Source organism: Papaver somniferum, chromosome 2 (genome assembly GCF_003573695.1).
Source record: "Papaver somniferum cultivar HN1 chromosome 2, ASM357369v1, whole genome shotgun sequence".
In the NCBI taxonomy this organism is placed as follows: Eukaryota; Viridiplantae; Streptophyta; class Magnoliopsida; order Ranunculales; family Papaveraceae; genus Papaver; species Papaver somniferum.
In genome coordinates this window covers 165128432-165152337 of record NC_039359.1, presented here as the reverse complement: position 1 = coordinate 165152337, position 23906 = coordinate 165128432, and the positions used below count along the sequence as shown (strand labels likewise).

At 34.9% G+C, this 23906-nt stretch overlaps 2 protein-coding genes across 2 annotated transcripts; one reads left to right on the top strand and one right to left on the bottom strand.

Moving 5' to 3' along the window:
- Positions 1 to 1468, bottom strand: LOC113354235 (probable small nuclear ribonucleoprotein F). The gene is made up of 5 exons (XM_026597636.1): positions 1351 to 1468; positions 1030 to 1117; positions 873 to 910; positions 693 to 757; positions 1 to 282 (listed from the first exon to the last, which is right to left on the bottom strand). The coding sequence occupies exons 1-5, from the start codon at positions 1354 to 1356 to the stop codon at positions 213 to 215; spliced, it is 267 nt and encodes an 88-aa protein (XP_026453421.1). The 5' UTR covers positions 1357 to 1468; the 3' UTR covers positions 1 to 212.
- A 383-nt stretch (positions 1469 to 1851) lies between these two features.
- Positions 1852 to 3320, top strand: LOC113354234 (probable xyloglucan endotransglucosylase/hydrolase protein). Its single transcript, XM_026597635.1, has 4 exons — positions 1852 to 2111; positions 2202 to 2302; positions 2395 to 2588; positions 2672 to 3320. The coding sequence occupies exons 1-4, from the start codon at positions 1925 to 1927 to the stop codon at positions 3075 to 3077; spliced, it is 888 nt and encodes a 295-aa protein (XP_026453420.1). The 5' UTR covers positions 1852 to 1924; the 3' UTR covers positions 3078 to 3320.
- The last annotated feature ends 20586 nt before the right edge of the window (positions 3321 to 23906 follow it).

The following is a 23906-nucleotide window of genomic DNA, read 5'->3' as shown; positions in this document are numbered from 1 at the left end:
TAGGAATGAAAAAGAACTAACATTTTAGATTGCTCTTATATGTTCCAGTCAATAGATATTTCATCTTCTTACACTAGTCTAGATTTTCAAGTATCTTAAGATTAAGGAGTTCAATTTTCTTAGTCATCAATGATAAAAAGAAGAAGAATGGGCTGATGCTTCCCCCGCTACTGGTTGTGCGGCTACATAGAAGCCACCTTCATCATTCCCATTCAATCTTTATCAGCATCTTCAATTTCCTCATCCTCCAACACACCACGGAGATACAAAACATTATTGCACCTGCAAATTGGCATTCATAACAATGAAACGAAATAAAGATCAAGCCAAAAACATCAAACAAGTCCACTAAGAATGAGTAATAAGAAAGATGTTCATGCCCACCAGTCTGGCTAGAGTTAGTGTGACTGTGACAAAATTATCAAACAAAACTCTGGAGTCAAGATACTGACGAGATCACTGTACAGGCATACGACACACACTTAGGAACCTCGTCTACTACTTTAGCTAGCTGGTTTATGATTATCAAGCAAAAATTACCAGTGTTCAACATTTAAGAGCCTCCTAATATGCCAAATAGATTAACGTTGTGGTTGCCTATTAACTTACACAGAGAGAATATCTAACTTAAACACACACACAAGTATTTACACAGAACTAATTTTGCTTCCAATGGGTGTGTAGACTTTTACCTTATGAGGATCTCTCCAAGATTTCCAGTAAACTGTCCATCAATGTATTCTTCAGTATTGGCAAGCTGCAATTGAGTTATGCAGATGTGATAATAGTTAGTATGTGAACCCAAACAACTAGAAAAAGAAAAAAGAAAAACAACGAATGCCAACAAATTAACAGATCATGAAAAGTGATACCTGTAAGTTCATGTATGAATCTACTGAAACAAGAAAACCTGCAAAATCAGTCACAATTTTTAACCAAGTGTTAATTACTATTGCCTCGAAGAGATAAACAAATGATATACATCATTGTTAGAAAAGCTTCCAACTACATAAACTTAAGAAAAAGTACCCTTGTACTCCATTCCCCATTTGAGCTTGACCATGACCGTCTTCCCAGTAAGATTGTTTAAAAAAGGTTTCGGATTCACAGGTACGCTCTGAAAAATCTCAACACACGTAACATAGTAAGCATCACATCACTATATAACTTTTTCCTCCAAAAAACACTAGAAATTTGGTAAAGACTACATCAAAGGGGGTAATCTGCATAAAACCATACGGTAATTGTAACTAGGAGATTTCCTTTAAACCCCTAATCTCTAAATTTATACGTATTCAACACATTGTTACAAATCACAATACAGAAAGAGAGAGATAGAGAGAGGCTTACCGCCATTGATTCGGAGATGAGCACAAACTGATTTCCTGAGAATCCTTCTTGAAGAAAATTTGGGGATTTTTTAGGGTTTAAGTCCGAGAGAAAACGAGAGGAGAAGAAAAGAAAGGAAACCAAGAGTTCCACTTCATAATATATAATAATATTTGGAAAGGATTGGTTGCAGAAACAAATAATTTAGTAATTCATCCCTTGACCTTTGACGTTGACCAACAAGTCCACCGAATCTAGAAAGAAGCATACATGTTTATCCAACGGCTAAAGATGAAGGATGATAAACTCCTTGAAGGAGGACGAACATTCGCTCACTTTTTTTTGTTAGATTTATTTTCAGTGCAATCATGTGCAACGTTCCATGATTCCTCACCAACAAACAAAATCTAGAATCAGCTTTTCTCACCACGTTTTACCTAACCACCACACTGCATTTCCTATATAAACCACTTCTTAACTCTCACTTCTTCTTCATAGCTCAATAGTTGAGAACATCTCATACTACAAATTAGCTATCATCGTTTTCGGTTTTAGTCTTTGTTTTTTTTGAGTATTATTATTGGATATTCAAGAAATGAAGACTAAAACATTTGTGTTTACTATTGCTTTATGCGTTTTATGTGAATGTGTTGTTGGTGGATTACCTAGAAGACCCGTTAATGTTCCATTTCACAAGAGCTACGTTCCGTCATGGTCAAGCCATCATATTAGGTACTTTAATGGTGGCGCCAATGTAGATCTCGTGCTCGATAAGAACTCAGGTATATTCATTTTTAAGCTGAATACGTTTTCGTTCACTATATGCATATATATCTTGCTTTTGCTAATGTTTATGTCTGAAATGGGTGTAGGAACTGGCTTTCAATCAAGGGATTCTTATTTGTTCGGGCATTTTAGTATGAGAATTAAAATGGTTGGAGGTGATTCAGCTGGAGTTGTAACTGCCTTCTACGTAAGAAAAAAAACAATCCCAAGCTACTTTCATCATTGAGAAAACATTGATGTAGTTAAAATGTTTTAACTTATGCTTATTTGTTTCGTCAGCTTTCATCACAAAACTCCGAGCATGATGAGATAGATTTTGAGTTTTTGGGGAACAGAACAGGCCAACCATACATTTTACAGACCAACGTTTTCACGGGAGGAAAAGGCGACAGAGAACAAAGGATCTACCTATGGTTTGATCCTTCAAAGGATTTCCACACCTACTCCGTCCTTTGGAACATGCATCAAATCGCGTAAGTTCAATTCAATGTTGGAGTATGGTACAGGTTGTTACTCTTCGATATATATAACCGAGCTAATGATAAAACCTTTTCAGGTTCTTTGTTGACGACGTACCAATAAGGATATTCAAGAATAGTAAAGACCTAGGAGTAAGATTTCCATTCAATCAACCCATGAAGATATATTCAAGTCTTTGGAACGCTGATGATTGGGCAACAAGGGGTGGCTTGGAGAAGACCGATTGGTCAAAAGCACCTTTTATAGCATCGTATACTCAATTCCACGTTGACGGTTGTGATGCAGCATCACCTCAATCAGCACAAGTATGCTCAACACGCGGAAGGATGTGGTGGGACCAGAAGGCTTTCCAAGATCTCGATGGTATACAGTATAGGAAACTTCAATGGGTAAGGAAGAAGTTTACTATCTACGATTACTGTGTTGATAAATCCAGGTTTCCCAATCCTCCGCCAGAGTGTGGACGAGACAAAGATATCTAAGTTAGATAGTAGTGGGAAGCTTGAAGGAAATGTGGAAGCAATGTGAGAGATATCTAGACAGTGTCCACAAAATCAAACTTAGATAGTTGTTGGTGCTCTTATGGCAAGATTTGATGCGTGATTTTCTTGCTAAATCAATAAAATAACCAAAATTATTGGGGGTTTTTCTTCCTTGTTCTTTGACCATTAGCATCAGTGTTATTCTTCAATTCTTGAAAACGGAATTAGAGTATGACTTTCGTTAGAAACTAGGTCTTGTGGTTGTTCCCAAATTGTTCCAAAGTCACTTTTCATGTCAGCTAGGGAAGAGCCTAGCTTCAATGGTGGTTTTGCATTAATATTGTGAATGAATAATGGTTCCCTAATTTCAACGGTGGTTATGTATTAATATTGCGAACGGATAATGGTTGTCCGGATTTGGGAAAAACCATTTATAGAGATTTTAAGTCAAAACGGAAAATGATTATCCGTTTTCTAAAAATTTATATGATTTTTAAGCAAAATTCCACTTTTTACTTTATGGGCTCCATTAAGATAATCATTATCTGTTTTTCACTGTTTCAAAACGGACAACCATTGTTCGTTGGCTAGCTCTTCCCGCAGTGATTTCCACAGAATGGAGAACGTGCACGGCAAAGAGAGGTTCAGGCCACGATTTTTAGAATTGGGAAGAGGTTGGGAACTCCATAAGACCCAGTTTTTATGAGAGAGGGGTAATTGATGCAGTGAGTTGAAGGTTGGAAGTCGACTCACCGACTAGAACTAACTTATAATTTTGATCGTGTTGGACAAAATTAGCTCACTACCACACACTTTTCATATTCATTGTGAAAATTACGACTAAATCTTTTTTTTTAATGCGAAACCAAACTTTAATCAGATGATAGTTGTAAAACCATTATTGCAAGATAATATTGTAGATTGTTCTAATATTTCAGAAGCAAAAATCATAAAATCACCTCTGCCTTGCAGTAAAAATATAATATATATATTTATGTGTCATAATTATAGAGTTTTTATATTTCAATCTCACATTCTGCAAGAAAATTGAGAATACATATTCTACTAATAGTTGTTGGCGCTTTATACTGATCTTATAGCCTTTCTCTAGATATATACATCCACCTACGTATTAGAGGTCACCCGGTTAAACTTTAAATATTCCATGTATACATATAATATATGTACTATATACCTCAGTACCTACCTCTTTTTCGAATCTACGTTGATTGGACATCTCCTAAATGAATTAATTGACCACTAATATATAGCAGCGTTGTCCTCAGAATGCTACTGGTGCTTGTTGCAATTTCTCCCAGATGTTTTCTGACTATACAAAATATACAATTCGGACATACTCTTATTCTTGAATAGATATTGTGCTCCTAGATGGATATTCACTAGTATAAAGGAACATTGGACTTGTCTCAGGTGGCAGAACTTCCACGGCTAAATTTCTTGAACTTGCTCCATCTATATATTAATGCCTAGACTTTTGCCTGAGCAATATTGAACCATTAATTGTACTCATACTAGCCATAAATCTTTAATACTAGAAGTTCGTTGCCAATCATATATTAGTTGTCTCTGATTAATCACTTAACTGATTCATAGTTCTCCCTTGCAGAAATCTATGAATCCTCTTTAATTCAAGAATGGATATGTACTTATGGATTTGTAAATTCTATGTTTATGCAAATACGAATGCCTACGATCGGTAAGTGCACTAAGTGCAAATAGGAGAGGAGTGACTGCTTGATAATAACCTGCACTTGATTCCACTACTGATTTGTATCACCGAACGGGATATGTTAACGTTGGAAATTCAATAGTTCTATCGCTACAGGTCTAGTGTCACTTAAATCTACAATATAAAATCCTTCAGACTTGAGTGGCCTTATATCAGAAGAGAAGGACCATAGAATAAACAAGAACTTATTTAGAAGATAATTATACGAGTTAGTTCAATAACAATTAACATCAACTGGAGTCTATATCACGAAACTAGTTTCCCAGCAACGGTATATACCTCTAGTGCTTCTTTGATTCCAATAAGAAAACTTAATATGCACTCGACTTTCGTCTGGTACCCAATCGAACTTACTCACAACTATATTTATCGAATAAAAAATATCACACAGAGTATGAGGCTAGGATTGAGTTTGCAAGAATACAAGTTCCAATACTTATAGTGTAGTGATCAAGGCTTATTTTGTAAAACAATAACCCTAATTTCTAAATACTCAAAAGATATTCTTTCCAATACCAATTTTAAAAAATTAAGAGGATATTAAAATATAATATTCTTATATTCTTTAGATATTATAAGCAAACAATGTTGTCATGAAATCTTAGAATATATTTCCAACTCATATACGATAAATCCTACTAGTATGACAACTTATATTATCTAGCACAACTAGTTATACGCGATCCTCTGGAAAATACGCATATCGATTTCGATCCCAAATATAGATTCAAAAATGTTTCTCACGGCATAAGTGGGATTTTAGCCTTGAGTATAAAATGAAGATATTAGAGTTATAAATACGTGTTCAATATTTCCAGACAGAACTTTCCCATTCAGACTTCCATGTCTTTCGAAATCCTAAAGATATACGTTTAAGTTGGAGATTTTGAACATACAAGTTTGGAGTCGATCTTGAAACCTATCATACGTTTCAAAGTTACTTGTTGTTCAAACAAACTTAAACTCATGCCAAAGTAAAAGCTTTTTTAACATGAGATCAAAGTCCGGATTCACTAGTAGATAAATTATCTAGTTCCCCAAAAGTTCAGCACCAATCCATGACAAGTCATATTAGTTCGGAACTACAAAATATAGTAAACTATAATACACAACTCTATAATAAGTTTGTAGAAATAACTAATATATATATTTTCTTTGACACTTAGATCATAAGAATTATCAAGTCTGTGATGCCCCAATTAGATCACCTGGTTAACTACTAGGATTACAACCTAAACTGCCAATACAGTCTAAATTTTCTTTTTGTATTTCAAATTATCAGTGAACCCTAGTTGTAAAAATTAAATACACATACCCCTTTACCTATTCAAAATAATCACAGATTCATCACTCTATATAGTTCTTTATTTACTTTCTTGAATCCTAATATCTTTTGTTTCATCACAGAAACCTTTATTTTTCCAATTTCTCGGATCACACAATCAAATCCTCAAGTTAACCCATCAACCTTCTTGGTCATGTTATGTTCTCCAAACCCACTTAAACTGTACAATTTTTAAATCAATTTTTAATAAATCATTTATTAATTTAAAGAAATCATAATTAAATGCTCTGATTACCTTTTCTATTGAGCTTGAATTCACCACTGGAATCAAGACCCCCACCATCAGCTATTTCTCGATCTTTACCTGCTCCTCTTGATCACAATACCCCCTTCTCGCCTCTCAAATCACTAACAGGTCAAGAGCAAAGAAGAAGAAAAGAAGAAGAAAGAAAATGAAATAGATTCTTTTCCGATTTTGGTTTTTTATTAGCCAACTTTATTGTGGCACCCGACCAATAAGATATGAGAAGCCAGAAGAAGTAGATAAGGGTTTCCCAGGTATATATCTTGTGTTAGAGCATTGCTCGTTCAACCTCGCATGCATTGCAATCTCAAGCATGTTTGTTAATGTCAGTGATCAAAACTATAAGTCTTGATTTCTAGTCTACTATAGCTAATGTCTCGGACTAGAATAAAAAGTGTAGTTGAGCTCAAGAACTCCATGCTGATCATCATATAAGACGAAGGACTGCTCAAGGAACTGGTGGATCTTCATCGACTAAAAGGTATGTGGAGACTTGAAATTATCTATCACTCAAAAGTCTATCTACTCTATCTCCTATCTTGAGACAAAAGTCGTTGTGCTATATAGACTTTGGTTATACACATTTGCTATTTCGAGTCGAGTTTATCTCGCCTATCTATTTCTCGAAATATGTGTTGGTAAGATTTCTCTTTGGCCAAACTTATCTTTACCTAGTGACGAAAGTCATGTTATGTTTCAATCATTTTGAAAATGGCTTTAACGACGATAGTCGATTCTTTATGTCTAACGACTATTATAACATTATAGAAGAATGATTCAATGATTGAAATGAGAGTTTATATTATATAACCATTGTTGGATATAAGCATTGTTGTGGAAACACATATGTATAAGTCCTTATTCCTTGAACCTAAGTTTGCGAACTTTGTTGATCAAGAGAACCGGAACAAGAGCCGTGAACTCAGTCCGCGAACCGGCGGCAGTTCTCGACCCGAAAAAATCTGCTGGAATTTGAGGACTCCTTCCAGGAACTTAAGTCCACGAACCCAGTCTGCGAACTTGACTTAGGTTATATCTAAAGACGATTGTTTGTGAACTCATGTTTATATAAACTACGGAATGCAAGTTTGCAAACCATGGCTATAAAGTTCATATACCGATTCGAGTGAATCAAATCGTTTTTGCTTCAACTGTGTCATGTGTAGTTACATAAGATTTCCTTGCAATTGAACAACTCTCTAACTAGTTCATTTGAGTCATTTGAACTAGTTATGGTGAAGAAGAGATTGGTTGATATGAAAGTGCTCATATGGATAACCATTTGGTTAACTACTGTTGAACCAACAAACGTACATGTATGGGCACGGTTACACAAACCTGAAATTGTACATTTCATTTGTGTGTAACAAGCTAGGTTTTTCAATCTAACGGTTGAAAGATATTACCTTGAATCTAAATCAGGTTTTCATCTAACGGTGAATATTACCAAGCTAACATTAATTACAAACCCTGATTTGAAAGACTATATAAGGGAGAACTCTATCAACTGGGAAACCTAATCCCCACACCTTCGGTGTGATACTAGTTGCATAGGTAGAGTTGATTCTCCTTTAACCTTTGGTTTCTTCTTCTAAACCAGGTTAACGACTTAAATACTTCATTGGGATTGTGAAGCCAGACCGATACTACTTTCTCGTAGTTGTGTGATATGATCTTTCATATTCTATCGTACGATTAAAATCGCAAAGATTGGCTTGAGATTAATATCTCCGATAGGCAAGATATAAAAGTAATCACAAACGTCTTCGTCTCATCGTTTCTGATTCCACAATATCTTCTTTCGCCGCGTCGATTAAGATTATTGTGAGGTGATTGATAATACTAAGATGCTTTTCGGGAATATAAGTCTGGTTTATCAATTGGTTCTTGTTCACCTTGATTTATCAAAAGACGGAACAAAACTCGTAGGTATTTCTGTGGGAGACAGATTTATCTATTACTATAGACTTTTCTGTGTGATACAAATTTGTCTATTAAAATCTTCGACTTTGGGTCGTAGCAACTCTTAGTCATGGGTGAGATCATCTAAGGAATCAAGTGCGTAGTATCCTGCTGGGATCAGAGATGTAAGGAGCAAAACTGTACCCTGGATCAGTGTGATATTGATTGGGGTTCAACTACAGTCCAGACCGAAGTTAGTTTGAAGTAGACTAGTGTCAGTAGCGGTTTAATACAGTGTGTGTTCAATCTGGACTAGGTCCCGGGGTTTTTCTGCATTTGAGGTTTCCTCGTTAACAAAATTCTGGTATTTGTGTTATTTCCTTTCCGCATTATATTTTGTTATATAATAGAAATATCACAGGTTGTGCGTTTGAATCAGTCAATTGGAAATCCGACCTTTGGTTGTTGATTGAAATTAATTGATACTTGAACATTGGTCTTTGGTACCGTTCAAGTGTTTTTTATTGTGTTCAATTAGACTCGCATATTTATATTTGATTGAGTAAGAATTGAATCAAGAAAGAGAGATATAACTCTTTGATGTACTTTTATCTAGATTGAGTCTGACAGTATAGTTGATTCTCTAGAAAGTATATTGGAGTTTGTCCATACAGATTGCTAAGCGAAATATTGGGTGTGGTTGTTAGACCCCCGCCTTTTCAATTGGTACCATAGCAGGCAAATACGTTTAAGACCTTACAAGTTTGTGTTTGTAGCGATCTGACTCTTTGGAAAGAAGTGTTATCTCTATTAACGTACCACCAGTCTTTTGATGGTTCAAACTACCCATGGAGGAAAGTTTTTATGCGTGCTTTTCTTCAAACTCGTGATTTTCGAACATGGGTACGTGTCATTAATGGTTGTGATCCTCCGGTTAATACAGAAGGCGATGTATCTGTACCTAAGGATGTTGGTAGATATAGTCCAGAAGAAATCCTTACTGCAAAGCAAAATTCTGACGGCTAAGATGCTATCAGATAGGCCATTACCCCAGACCTTCAGCACTATGTGTCTATTTGCACTAAGTCTAAAGATACCTGGGATATCTTAGAAACTATATTTGAAGATAATAGATACGTTTCTAAGAAGCATACCATCGATGGAGGAAACAACCTCAACACTCTCTCCAAAAATACTCTTTTTGGAAAGGTAACAAATCTTGATCGAAATTCTGTTCAAACTTTTGCATTCAATGATGTTTCCGACGCAAGTGAAACCTCTAACTTGTCTTGGGTTGATGAATGTTGTTCAAATGGTGATGGGTTTGATAAACCATTGATAATAGAAAGGATCAAAGAATTTGTAAAAAGAAGCATTAGATGTGATAAATGTCTCTTGTCAGAAGTTGTTGATGATTCTGTGAAATAAAAATCTTTAAGTGTCAACGGTTTGAATATGTCTGATGGATGTGGTGAACCCTCAGCTCTTGCAGCAGAAACATCCACATACTCAAGTTCTGATTCAGAATTCGAGTCTGACATATAAATTTTCGAATTCTTGAAAAGAGAGGTTCTTCAGGAAAATCTTCAATTAAAAGCTTCATTGAAGAAACTAGAATCATTAATCCTGGTGAAAACTCTTGAGATAGATTGTCTCAATGATGAACTCACCAGAACCATTGCTCTAAAGGAAAAAGAGATTAACACTCTTAAGGATGATTTAAAAAGATTATTTGGAAGCTCTGACAAAATTTCACCAATGCTATTTGGTCAGAAGTCTTTTGGAAACACAAATGGTTTAGGATTTAAAGGAAAAACTACTGGCATTGTCAACCTTGTTGTTTCTATTGATCATGGAATAAAGGTTGATGGTTGTGATAAACAGAAGGTATTTCAACAAGACAAAGGATCCTTCATTTGTTCGTTCTGTGGAAATACAAATCATGTTCAAAGCACATGCTGGAGATTCAGAATGAGCAATAAGAAAATCACCAAACTGAAAAATAACATGCAAAAGATGAATCTGGATAATCAACATGGGTCCCATAAAAACAGTGCTTCCAGAATCAGAAGAGGTAAGAAATCTGTTTATACATCAAACCCTGGTAAACCACTATGTGGTAAACAAGGGGAGAGTTTGGATCACAACGTCTCTGTATAATACCAGAGACGTTCGCAGCCTCATATTTAACTTGAGAAAATGGGGTTTTGCGTCTTTGTGGCTCAAGTATTGTATTTATTTTTGTTAAGAAAATATTCTCTTAACAATATAGATAATGGATCATTAAACTATAGAAGACTTGTTCTTCTAGGGTTTAGACGTTCATAAGTCTATTTTATAAAATTGTTTGTAGACTTCCTCCTTCCCTAAAAAGATGCAGTTTCATGGCTCCTATAACTAGAGGCACCACAAGCAGGGATGCAGTCGAAGCAGCTAACGTGTATCTGTGTAAAGGAATTTCTTCCTCAAAGGTGAAGAAATTAAAGGCTACAAATAATGGAGAAGGTTCTTCCTCTAATTTGTTCTTGGATTTTTATCATCTTGATGACAACTTCAGGGACTTGGTGACAGAATTCATCAACAAAAGAAACGATTTAAAATCTCAAATTGTTTCGTCTTTATAAAAGTTAATTCACTATGAACAAGTGTTGTCTCAAACAACAAACACCGTGTGTAAACTAAAAAGAGAACTTAGTGAGTTACAAATATTTCTGAAGATTTGGAGGAATTGAACGATCCCATAATCAACGGGTTTTTCAATAATGAGAAAGAATTCTTTGTAGATGCTCTGAGAAAGATCTATAACGACTAGTAGGTCTTCGATGAGAACTTTTCTTTTCTTGTTTTTATTAAGAAGAATAACTAGAGTTTGGAATAGCCATTATTGTGACTACACATAACTATGTCTGATGTTTTCATCTTCATGTTTTTAGGTTTATTTGTTTAAATTCTAAAAAATTGTTTGGAAGATGATTTTTGCAGTATTAATCTTTATGGTTTTATATATTGCAATGTGTTATGGGATATGTGTGTTTGCGTCCGTGAACTTTGATTGTCCCATACTTTGTCATAAGTAAAGTCTTTCGTAAGTCGATATTCGTATTGATAACGAATGAATGGACTTTTGACAAATAACAAAAGTTAAGCCTATTATGTCAATTATTGATGGAAGATAGGTTAAAATCTTTTGTTTACAAGGATTATGTCTATTGTATGTCATTGTGCAAATAGTGATGGAAAATAGAATGAATTCTTGTGTATTCCGCAGTATTGGTCTTCCCCGATCCATAATCTTTTATGTATTACTGTGAGGCTCCATAAGTTTTCTTATGTTGAGCACTATCGATTGAGTTGATTATATTTTTATGATTAAATTAGTTGTTGCTCCGTGAGAATCCTTAAAGATTGAGCATGACCAATTGAATTGATCATACTTGTGTGGTCAATTTAGTAGTTGCTCCGTAAGTTCTCTTATGTCGAGCATAACCAATCAAAATCATCACTTTTTGTGGTTAATTTGGTTGTGTATTCCGATTAGATTAATTATGAGTTCTCTTGATTAATCTAATTGAGCATTTTAGAGTCTCCATAAGTTCACTTATGTTGAGCACTTCCGATTAAATTAATCATAGGTTCTCTTTTGGTTAATTTAATTGAGTATTTTTGGATTCAAATTCATATTCGTAAGTGATTTGTTATGTCCAAAGAAATCCTTCTTTTCTTAAAAAATTAAGGTTTCTCTTGTTTTTCTTTCGAGAATGACATCAAATGGGGGAGAGTTCTTTTGAACTTGTTCTTAATTGCCAAATCTTTGTGGGGAGTGCGACTATGGAATATTATAGGGGTTATCTTGTATCTTTATAAACTCCTTGATGAAAGCATTTAGCTTCGGCTTTATGATTGCATCTAAACAAGTTGATATGTGTTTCCTTTGGTCATGAAATGTCTCTTTCGGAAATTTCATTAGGATCCCGTTCTTGTACCTTTGCCAATTTTATTGACAAAAAGGGGGAGAATTAATATGTAGTTCACACTACAAATACATATGGTTTTCGGATCATTATGTAAGGGGGAGTGGTTTCCATGTGAGAAGGAGTATTGAATAAGGGGGGTGATAATATCACCATAGTATTATTGTCAAAGTTGTGATATAATTGAACTTTGATACTATGTAATGATACTAAGACACTGTATAACAATGATCAAGAACTTTGTTTTCTCATTGTTATAGATACGGATTTTCAACAACGATGATGCTGAATTTACAACCTTTGGGATCATTGGAGTACTTGGAAGTGACGAAGATTTCGAGTAATGTTGAAGATTAGGCATGTGGAATAGGAGCTACAAAAATTTATATATTTATTTTTGTATTCCATATGTATTAATAGTTTTGTCACTAAGATTGACAAAGGGGGAGATCGTTAGAGCATTGCTCGGTCAACCTCGCATGCGTTGCTATCTCAAGAATATTTGTCAATGTTAGTGATCAAAACTATAAGTCTTGATTTCTAGTCTACTATAGCTAATGTCTCGGACTAGGATAGAAAGTGTAGTTGAGCTCAAGAACTCCATGTCGATCATCATATAAGACGAAGGACTGCTCAAGGAACTGGTGTATCTTCATCGAATAAAAGGTATGTGGAGACTTGAACTTATCTATCACTCAAAAGTCTATCTACTATATCTCCTATCTTGAGACAAAATTCGTTGTGTTATATAGAATTTGATTATACACATTTGCTATTTCGAGCCGAGTTTATCTCGCCTATCTATTTCTCGAAATATGTGTTGCTAAGCTTTCACTTGGGCCAAACTTATCTTTACCTAGTGACGGAAGTCGTGTTATATTTCAATTACTTTGAAAATGGCTTTGATAACGATAGTCGATTCTTTATGTTCAACGACTATTTTAACTTTATAGAAGAATGTTTCAATGTTTGAAATGAGAGTTTAGATTATATAACCATTTTTGGATATAAGCATTGTTGTGTAAACACATATATGTATAAGTCCTTATTTCTTGAACCGAAGTTTGCGAACTTTGTTGATCAAGAGAACCGGAACAGGAACCGTCAACTCAGTCCGTGAACTGGCGGAAGTTATCGAGCCGAGAAAATCTGCTAGAGTTTGAGAACTCCTTCCGGGAACTTAAGTCCGTGAACCCATTCCGCGAACTTGAGTTAGGTTATATCTAAATACGATTGTTTGTGAACTCATGTTTATATAAACTAAGGAATACAAGTTTGCAAATCGTGGCTATACAGTTCATAAACCGATTTGAGTGAATCAAATCGTTTTTGCTTCAATTGTGTCTTGTGTAGTTACATAAGATTTCCTTGCAATTGAAAAACTCTCTAACTAGTTCATTTGAGTCATTTGAACTAGTTATAGTGAAGAAGAGATTGATTGATATGAAAGTGCTCATATGGCTAACCATTTGGTTAACTACTGTTGAACCAACAAATTTACATGTTTGGGTACGGTTACACAAACCTAAAATCGTACATTTCATTTGTGTGTAACAACCTAGGTTTTTCGATCTAACGGTTGAAAGATATTAGCTTGAATTTAAATCAGGTTTTCATCTAACAGTGAATATTGAATGCTTTGTTACCAAGCTAACATTGATTGCAAACCCTGATTTGAAAGACTATACAAGGGAGAACTCTAGCAACTGGGAAACCTAATCCCCACACCTCCTGTGTGATACTAGTTGCATAGCTAGAGTCGATTCTCATTTAACCTTTGGTTTCTTCTTCTAAACCAGGTTAACGACTTAAAGACTTCATTGGGATTGTGAAGCCAGACCGATACTACTTTTATCGTAGTTGTCTGATCTGATCTTGCATATTCTATCGTACGAGTACAATCACAAAGATTGGATTGAGATTAATATCTCCGATAGGCAAGATATAAAAGTAATCACAAACATCTTTGTCTCATCGTTTGTGATCCACAATATCTTCTTTCGTCGCGTCGATTAAGATTATTGTGAGGTGATTGATAATACTAAGCTGTTTTTCGGGAATATAAGTCTGATTTATCCATTGGTTCATGTTCACCTTGATTTATCAAAAGATGGAACAAAACTCGTACATATTTCTGTGGGAGACAGATTTATCTATTACTATAGACTTTTCTATGTGATACAAATTTGTTTATTAAAGTCTTCGACTTTGGGTCGTAGAAACTCTTAGTTGTGGGTGAGATCAGCTAAGGGAATCAAGTGCGTAGTATCCTGATGGGATCAGAGACGTAAGGAGCGCAACTGTACCCTGGATCAGTGTGAGATTGATTGGGGTTCAACTAAAGTCCAGACCGAAGTTATTTTGAAGTAGGCTAGTGTATGTAGTGGATTAATACAGTGTGTGAAAAGGCGAGGGTACCTAAATATACCTCAAGCTAAAACTTTTCCTACCTATAAGTCCTTTCTCCGAAAGTGATTGTCTATGGACTGAGTCGAGACAATACAACTAATCGTTTCACACTTCGTGTGATCGTCTATGGATACGAGATCGAGACAATACAACAACGAAGTATGTTTACTTGGTACAAAGGTTCAGACTTAACCAAACACAATAGGATTGCTTATCAAGTAAATAGGAATTAACTTTTGTGTAATTTACTTTAATTATAATAAAACAACTATAATGCGGAAATTAAAAGTAAACGACACAGCAAGATTTTGTTAACGAGGAAACCGCAAATGCCGAAAAACCCCGGGACCTAGTCCAGAATTGAATACTCTCATGATTAAGACGCTACACAAAATTACACTAACTTCGTATAGTTGAGACCAAGTAACTAACCCTATAGTTCACCTAGTTCCTTCTGTATTCCCACGCCTGCAACTTATAAACAAGTCACGTACTTGGAACAATTCCTTTGGTTCGTATTCCAAACAGTAAAGGAACAAGAAATATGTTTGGTATCAACTCTATTCAACTAAGTGATATGAGTCGGACAAAGGCTATTCCGTTTATCTCAACATAAACTCCTTCGTCAGGTCCTTAGATCTATCTTATATTCAATCACCCAAAGGTAATCGATTAAGATTAAGCCAACAACACCTTTAATCCGAAGAATCGTGTTGATGCCGATCTACTCAATTAATCAATCCAATCTACCAAAAGGATAAAACGATTATTAATTGGATCCTCTTTTACCCAAACAAGTATTGTGCACACCAAAGATTATAAAACCCAAGTCAGATCTTCAATATCTTCTTTGTCTTCAAATCTTCTTAAATCCGCACACAATCACTTGAATCTCTTGTGATTAATCACGCACAGAACGAAGTCTGTTAACAATGGATTATCACAAGATCGTCTTTAGAACTAACAACAGTCTAAAGATCCATGTCGAAACTCTGAACTAGTTTGAGTGAATCTTATATCAGAAGAGAAGATTCTCAAGAATAATAAACTAGGTGCAATCAGATTTCAACCACCGTTAGTCAATCAAATCAATCGAAAACAAAAGGTAAACCGCAATTATCTAGTTTCCCACCAATGGGTCGCGCTTGAGCTTCTCAATCCCAAAGAAGACTTTAAACTGAGCGGCCGTAAGATATTTCTCCTAATTAGGTTACTCTCCTCTCCGAATAGGTGGCTACACAAATAACAACAACAAAAGAGTAAATTTGTTGTTACTAAGGATTAGTTTACTTGAAAGGCAAACTTCGAGTATTTATAGACAAGGAAGTTTGGACACCCAGGAATTTCCAAAACCGAAAATATTCTCAAGATACTCATTAAAACACAAATTCGGTTTCCGTAATTCCTGTAAATGCTCTGTCCAAAAATAATAATCGAAATCTCTCGGAAAATCTAATTAGTAAATGCACATTACTAATTCTGTAATTTCCCTACAAAATGAAATTAATAACCTTAATTAAAAGATTCTTAACTTACTTATGTTTCGATTCTAGGATTCTCTTACCTTGCCGTTAAGGAATATCTTTGAACAATTAAAGAAATAAACATTCACAGCACGTGTTCAAAGTTTGTCGACATCTTAACTTTGTAAGTTCTCTTTCACACTTACAACCTTGAAACCGATTTGCCACACTTCCAAACAAGTTTAGAATTGGTTCATCTGACTTTCAAGAACTATGTGATTGATCAAACCAACATTCAATCACAATCATGGGTTTACGGTTCTATCAAAACTAGTTTCGGTTCTACCTCCATGTGAGTATTGTGCAAAGTCACACTAGCTTTCCAAAAATTCGGTTGACTAGGTACTAGGATCAGTTCCCCATATATTATTGGTATCTAACTTATATATGTTGCATATGTCCATAGGATCGGTTCCCCTTTGCCTAAAAACGTGTTGCATATGTCCATAGGATCGGTTCCCCTTACTGCACCCCATACAAGGATCGGTTCCCTTTGATGTATTGCACCCCTTATAAGGATCGATTCCCCTTTCCTTTTAATGCTTTCAAGCTAACCTATACGAAGTTGACTCTAGTACATAATCAAGCGACTCTTAACATGAGTTTTGATTCACTAAAATATGACAACCAAACTTGACATGCCAACACTTGGTGGGTTCAACCGAGAAATGCTCTAACAATCTCCCTCTTTGTCAATTTTAGTGACAAAACTCTTACATCATATGGATAAACAAATTACAAGAATTCATTACAATCCGCTTGATTCCCGATTCAACATCACAGTAAAACTGCTTACATTTAATCGTTGAAAATACCGTTGTTGACATTATAATAAAAAAAAAGAGTTAGCTTTGTTAAACCACACGTTTTTGTTATACTAATTTATATGACATGTTACTCCCCCTTAGTCTGTGCTTTCACTCTTTCGTTAGATAAAACATTCAAGTACCAATGTTCTTTACCCTAACGATGCCAATCAATATAAAATAATGCCAGCATCACCTGTTTACTCCATATATTTCTCCCCCTTTTTGTCACAAAAATGACAAAGAAACGAAAAAATAAAGGACAACACGAAAAGAATCTTACAAATCTCAGAATAGACTTGCAAACCTGTAGAGTTAGGCAAGAGGGTTCCACACATCACGTTCTGATAACCAATATCAAAACCGAAACTACAAGTAGTCTTATTTTGATATGTTACCAATGAAACAATTGTCCGAAACAATTTTTCCAATCTAGTTTAGAAAACTAAAAACAACTAAGCACATTAGTCCCTTTGCTAAACCGATTGTTCAAAAACAACCGCTTAATTCACTAAGACCAAAATAAAGATAAACTCCATTTTTCTCATGTTCTAATTATCCATTAACTTAGACCTTTCAATTTAAACAAGACAAGTACTAGGTTAGTTAATTAGCAATCCTTGTTTAGGCATCCGATTATACTTGAATAACCGAAACCTCACTTTGATAAAACAAACTAAGATCAGAATTAACTTAGTTTCTTATCCAGAATCGAATTGGACTAAACAACTTATCCCGTAAACATATTATTTCGTTAAGCCATAAATAATTCCTACAAACCAAAATAAATCTACTTGCATAATTATTCACCTCAACCAGAAGCAATTGAAACAATCATAGGCATTAAAAGCACCGCAATTGCACCGTAATTTTGTAAGCCTAAACCATTGATACTATACAAAAGTAAGATAACAATAGTTTTTCTTAATCGGAACCAATTGAATCACACACACATCAATTGTACCGAAATTTTATAAGCTTAAACGATTGATACCACACAGTGAAACAAGATAACAATAGTTTTTCTTAACAGGAACCAATTGAAACACACATCCACACACACATCATGGAATAAATATCAATTGAACCTAAATTTTGTTAAGCAAAAGCAATAAATATATATAATATAAACTCATACTTTTCTTAAACAGGAAAACAATTAACTAACAAGATTGTTACCTCAAATTTCGCATCCACTTCTCCAATATAATAGCATCTTCGTCCAGGGAGAATTGATATCGAAATATCACCACGTTGTCATCCTTATGCGTAAACAAAAGAATAAAAACACACCTCAACCTTTACCAGAGAAAGGTTGAAAACCGGTTTTAACAATTGCAGGCAAAAGTTGAAAATCGTCGAAATACATATGCTTTTATGCTAAACCAAAATCGATTCAACATATTATGACTTTTTCACATACTGTTTCTGTTAGAACCCCTCATAATCCTTTGATAAAGGTTACCTACTATGGCTAGAACTTAATCTCGCTAAATCAAAAAGTCACCCAAACCATGAGGGTTCACCATATATGAGATCGAATATTAAGGTAGTAAAACCGAAATCAAATATCCCATAAACATACATAACAATAAGATAAATGCAATTAAGCACAGGCTATGTAAACCAAAAACTATCAAAAGAAAAATTACTAATCAAATAATTTTATTCATAATAGACCAATACAATCAGTGAAAGAAATCAAAAATTGATATCTATTATCCTAGATTAAGTAATACAACAAAATAACTTAATCTCTAATGACCTTCTGACAGGAGTTTTTCAAAGGTCATCCTCAATTTCCTCAAATTTTTCAGGATCTTCATCAATAGCATCTTGACTGATATCTCGGATTCTGCACACAGTACCTTGGTTATGTTCACAGGCTAAAGCATTAACCTTCCGATTAATATTTCTTGCATACTCTCATTACCGATTCCAAGTTTAATCAGTTTCCTTTGGTTACGGATAACAGTTCTTAGTAATGCTTCCTGTCTGCGATGAGTTTCGATGGTACTGAGGAGGACTTGTCGAAGATTGATAATATCAACCTTAGCATCCAAACTGTTTTGGACAAGGAGATGAGACACATCATCCTTTTCATTATCGATGTTTTCACAACCAGATTTCTTGAAGGTATTATCAAGATGTAAATTTTCCTTAGAAGTTATTCCACTCAAGGCTTTCAGAAGTTGTGCTTGAGATCTGGTTTGAGAGTTCATTCTTTTGTATAAGTTCTCTGACACTTTGAGGACTAATGCAAGGAATACCTTTAACACATTCCTAACTTAGATATCAGCCTTAAATAAATAATTATGACAAGATTTGAAAAAGATTTTCGCATCTAATGTGTTACATCAACACAATATACCCCCTTTTTTTTTTAAAGAGATTATCTCCAAAAATCGGTATCAATAAATACTAGCTTATCCTTTTTACACAAGTTGTTGTAATACAACCTTTCTACCAAACAGATGATTAATATCTTTAAGGTAGATTGTGTAATCTGTCTATGTTGAATAAGAGATATTAGTTGGATACCAGCTGCCCAAGTATGAGTGCTTCCTTACATTCGAGGATTGGGCAAGGTAAGGATGCACACTCCAATGCGGTTAAGCACTAGGATGAGGATAATCCTCATCATACACTTAAGGAGGAGATATTTCTACCTTTTGAACATAATCATGTTCTTCTTCGTGGGTTCTGAACCCATCCTTTTTGTTAAGGGAACTGTGAGATACAATAGCCTTAATTACATTTTGCGCCCATGATGGTATGTTCCTTGAACTTGAACCCGTTTCATCTAGATCTTCCAGTCGACAGTTTGCTAACGTCTCTTGTTCAAGACGTTCTATATGTCCTCTTAAGGTTTTCATTCCTTGTTGGAAATGTTTTTCTAAACATTTGTTAATATATACCTCTTGGCATGTTACTGTAAGAAGATTCTCAATAAGGGCCTTATTCCTTATCTGTGAGTGTTCCAGCGAATGAGTAAGATTTTCACACTCTATAGTATGTTGATGAATTTCATTGCATAAAGCCAATTTTTGTTCCTCATAATCTATCAGATTATTTTGAATACTAAGTTTTTCTCGTTTTCCTTCACATATTCTTACATTCAATTGAACAATAAGTTCCAGGACATCATCTAGACTATCAATGGATTTTCCCTTTTCTGATTTTTTTTTAATATGTTTGAAAATTCTTTTAATCATTTTAGCAAATTCAGAACTCGATCTAACGAGTGAATCGAATCCCTTTTCAGAAGACCTTTCACCATGAATTGGAGATAAGTCCAAACCATGTTTCTTGAGTTTCGAACTCACCCCTTTTTGATCAGGAATCTGACTCGTAATCAAATTATTAGTCATAGACTTTTTCTTTGATTTTCGAAAAGACTTTCAAGACCAATTTCCATTGGTTTTCCTTGAGATCTTATACTCATTATCTTGACTTACGTTAACTGTATCATCATTTGGATTCATTATTATAGGTTGGATCGCACCAAATACAGATTGTTAGATCTTTTCGTGTTTGCCTGCTCTGATACCAATTGAAAAGGCGAGGGTACCCAAATATACCTCAAGCTAAAACTTTTCCTACCTATAAGTCATTTCTCCGAAAGTGATTGTATATGGACTGAGTCGAGACAATACAACTAATCGGTTCACACTTCGTGTGATCGTCTATGGATACGAGATCGAGACAATACAACAACGAAGTATGTTTACTTGATATAAAGGTTCGGAATTAAACAAACACAATAAGATTGCTAATCAAGTAAATATGAATTAACGTTTTTGTAATTTACTTTAGTTATAATAAAATAATTATAATGCGGAAAATAAAAGTAAATGACACAACAAGATTTTGTTAACGAGGAAACTTGCAAGTGCAGAAAAACCCCTGGACCTAGTCCATAATTGAATAGTCTCATGATTAAGCCGCTACACAAAATTACACTAACTTCGTATAGTTGAGACCAAGTAACTAACCCTATAGTTCACCTAGTTCCGTCTGTATTCCCACGCCTCCAACTTATGAATAAGTCACGTACTTGGAACAATCCCTTTGGTTCCTATTCCAAACAGTAAAGGAACAAGAAATCTGTTTGGTATCAACTCTATTCAACCAAGTGATATGAGTCAGACAAAGGCTCTTCCGTTTATCTCAACATAAACTCCTTCGTCGGGTCTAGATATATCTTATGTTTAATCACCCGAAGGTAATCAATTAAGATTAAGCCAACAACACCTTTAATCCGAAGAACCGTGTTGATGCCGATCTACTCAATTAATCAATCCAATCTACCACAAGGATAAACCGATTATTAATTGGATCCTCTTTTACCCAAACAAGTACTGTGCACACCAAAGATTATAAAATCCAAGTCAGATCTTCAATATCTTCTTTGTCTTCAAATATTCTTAAATCTTCAATAAAAACCTGCACACAATCAGTTGAATCTCTTGTGATCAATCACGCACAGAACGGAGTCTGTTAACAATGGATTATCGCAAGATCGTCTTTAGAACTAACAACAGTCTAAAGATCCCTGTCGAAACTCTGAACTAGTTTGAGTGAATCTTATATCAGAAGAGAAGATTCTCAAGAATAAACAAACTAGGTGCAATCATATTTCAACCACCATTAGTTAATAAAATCAATCGAAAACAAAGATAAACCGCAATTATCTAGTTTCCCACCAGGGGGTCGTGCTGGAGCTTCTCAATCCCAAAGAAGACTTTAAAACGAGCGGTCGTAAGAGATTTCACCTAATTAGATTACTCTCCTCTCCGATAGGCGGCTACACCAGTAACAAAGACAAAAGAGGAAGTATGTTGTTACGAAGGATTAGTTTGCTAGGAAGTCAAACTTCGTGTATTTATAGACAAGGAATTTTAGACACCAAGGAATTTCCAAAACCGAAAATATTCTCAAGATATTCATAAAAGCACAGATGCAGTTTTCATAATTCCTGAAAATGCTCTGTCTAAAAATAACGATCGAAATCTCTCGGAAAATCTAATTAGTAAATGCGCATTACTAATTCTGTAATTTCCCTACAAATTGAAATTAATAACCTTAATTAAAAGATTTTTAACTTTCTTATATTTCGATCCTGGGATTCTCTTACCTTAGCCGTTAAGGAATATCTTTGAACAATTATAGAAATAAACACTCACAACATGTGTTCAAATAATGTCGACATCTTTACTTTGTAAGTTCTCTTTCACACTTACAACCTTGAAACCGATTTGCCACACTTCCAAAAAAGTTTAGAATTGGTTCATCCGACTTTCAAGAACTATGTGATTGATCAAACCAACATTCAATCACAATCATGGGTTTAACGGTTCTACCAAAACAAGTTTCGGTTCTACCTCCATGTGAGTACTACGCATAGTTACACTAGCTTCCCAAAGATTCGTTTGACTAGGTATTAGGATCGGTTCCCCACATATATATGGTATCGAACTTATATGTGTTGCACATGTCCATAGGATTGGTTCCCCTTTCTGCTATAAACCTTGCTGCACCCCATACAAGGATCGGTTCCCCTTGAAGTACTGCACCCCTTACAAGGATCGGTTCCCTTTCCCTTACTAGGATCGATTCCATTTCCCTTACAAGGATCGGTTCCCTTTCCCTTACTAGGACCGGTTCCCTTTCCCCAAGGCAGACATAATACGATCATACCACAGGTGATTACTTAAGATTGGTTTTATTGATAAAAGTTATACCAATACAAAAGTCAGGACTTTGTGGATAGTTATACCAAGAACACAACAAGTTATGAGCGGTTATACTCTATAACACATATTGGTTGTTCATTGTAGATATGCAATGAATAACAAAACCAATAACTCCTGGAAATTTTCTTTTCGGTTCACAAACAAGTTTATGAATTTACTTCCTTAGAACACATATAAACATTGTTCCCTAGGATGAAATCCTCACCTCATACCCATACATAATCACAATAGCATTCAAATGATTATGGCGATGTCTTATCTACAAATTTTAATGGTTAAGCAATAAACCTCGTGTTGTATTCCTTAATACTATGTCTATCTAGAGTTCATATATGCTTCGCAGTTATGTTTTCAATATGCACGACTTGAAAGATACATTAGGGAATGAAACAGTTCAAGTCAAATATCACTAACCTCAAGTGGAAGGATGATTGTTGTCTTTGTAGCTCCTTGCTTCTTCACATCTTCAAGACTTCGCAATACTTGTAATGTCTCATATCCTAATGCTTTCAAGCTAACCTATACGAAGTTTAACTCTAGTACATAATCAAGTGACTGTTAACATGAGTTTTGATTTATTAAATATGACAACCAAACTTGACATACCAACGCTTGGTGGGTTCAACCGAGAAATGCTCTAACACTCTGTATTGATTCCTTGACAATCCTCAACCTTTTGAGCTTCCTCCTTATTGGCCTTTGAGACACTGCGAGTTACTGGAGGCATGCTCGGTTATAAATATATAAAAGGATTCCTCAGGGTTTTGAATACAGACAAGAGAAAGTTTCTCCCTTTAAAAGAGACAACTTTCGGACCAAAAGACCTCTGGAAAAACCGAAAATATAAGGAATATATTTTGTTTCCTTAGTCCGAAATACTCAAGTTGGAGGGATTGTTAAAAATCCAAAAATTCCAAATAACACCTAATTTTGGAAAATTTAACATGAACATTTTTGATATACAACTACACAAACAATTGTGCTCCTGTTTTATTGTGCCTTTCCCATCCAAGATTATGAGCATGAAAGGATGAGAAAGCACAACATATGATACAACTAAGTTGCATCGGAGTAATCTTTTTCCATCTTACAGTGAATATCAGAAACATAGTTCATGTTTCTT

What these genes read in the sequence shown, in the direction of transcription:
- LOC113354235 (XM_026597636.1), bottom strand. An exon ending in ATTCATACATGAACTTACAG is followed by an intron (nt 758 to 872) that starts GTATCACTTTTC and finishes ACTCAATTGCAG; the next exon opens with CTTGCCAATACTGAAGAATA. An exon ending in CTTGGAGAGATCCTCATAAG is followed by an intron (nt 283 to 692) that starts GTAAAAGTCTAC and finishes GCCAATTTGCAG; the next exon opens with GTGCAATAATGTTTTGTATC.
- LOC113354234 (XM_026597635.1), top strand. Translation starts at nt 1,925, where the DNA reads ATGAAGACTAAAACATTTGTGTTTACTATTGCTTTATGCGTTTTATGT. An exon ending in CGTGCTCGATAAGAACTCAG is followed by an intron (nt 2,112 to 2,201) that starts GTATATTCATTT and finishes AAATGGGTGTAG; the next exon opens with GAACTGGCTTTCAATCAAGG. An exon ending in TGGAACATGCATCAAATCGC is followed by an intron (nt 2,589 to 2,671) that starts GTAAGTTCAATT and finishes AAACCTTTTCAG; the next exon opens with GTTCTTTGTTGACGACGTAC.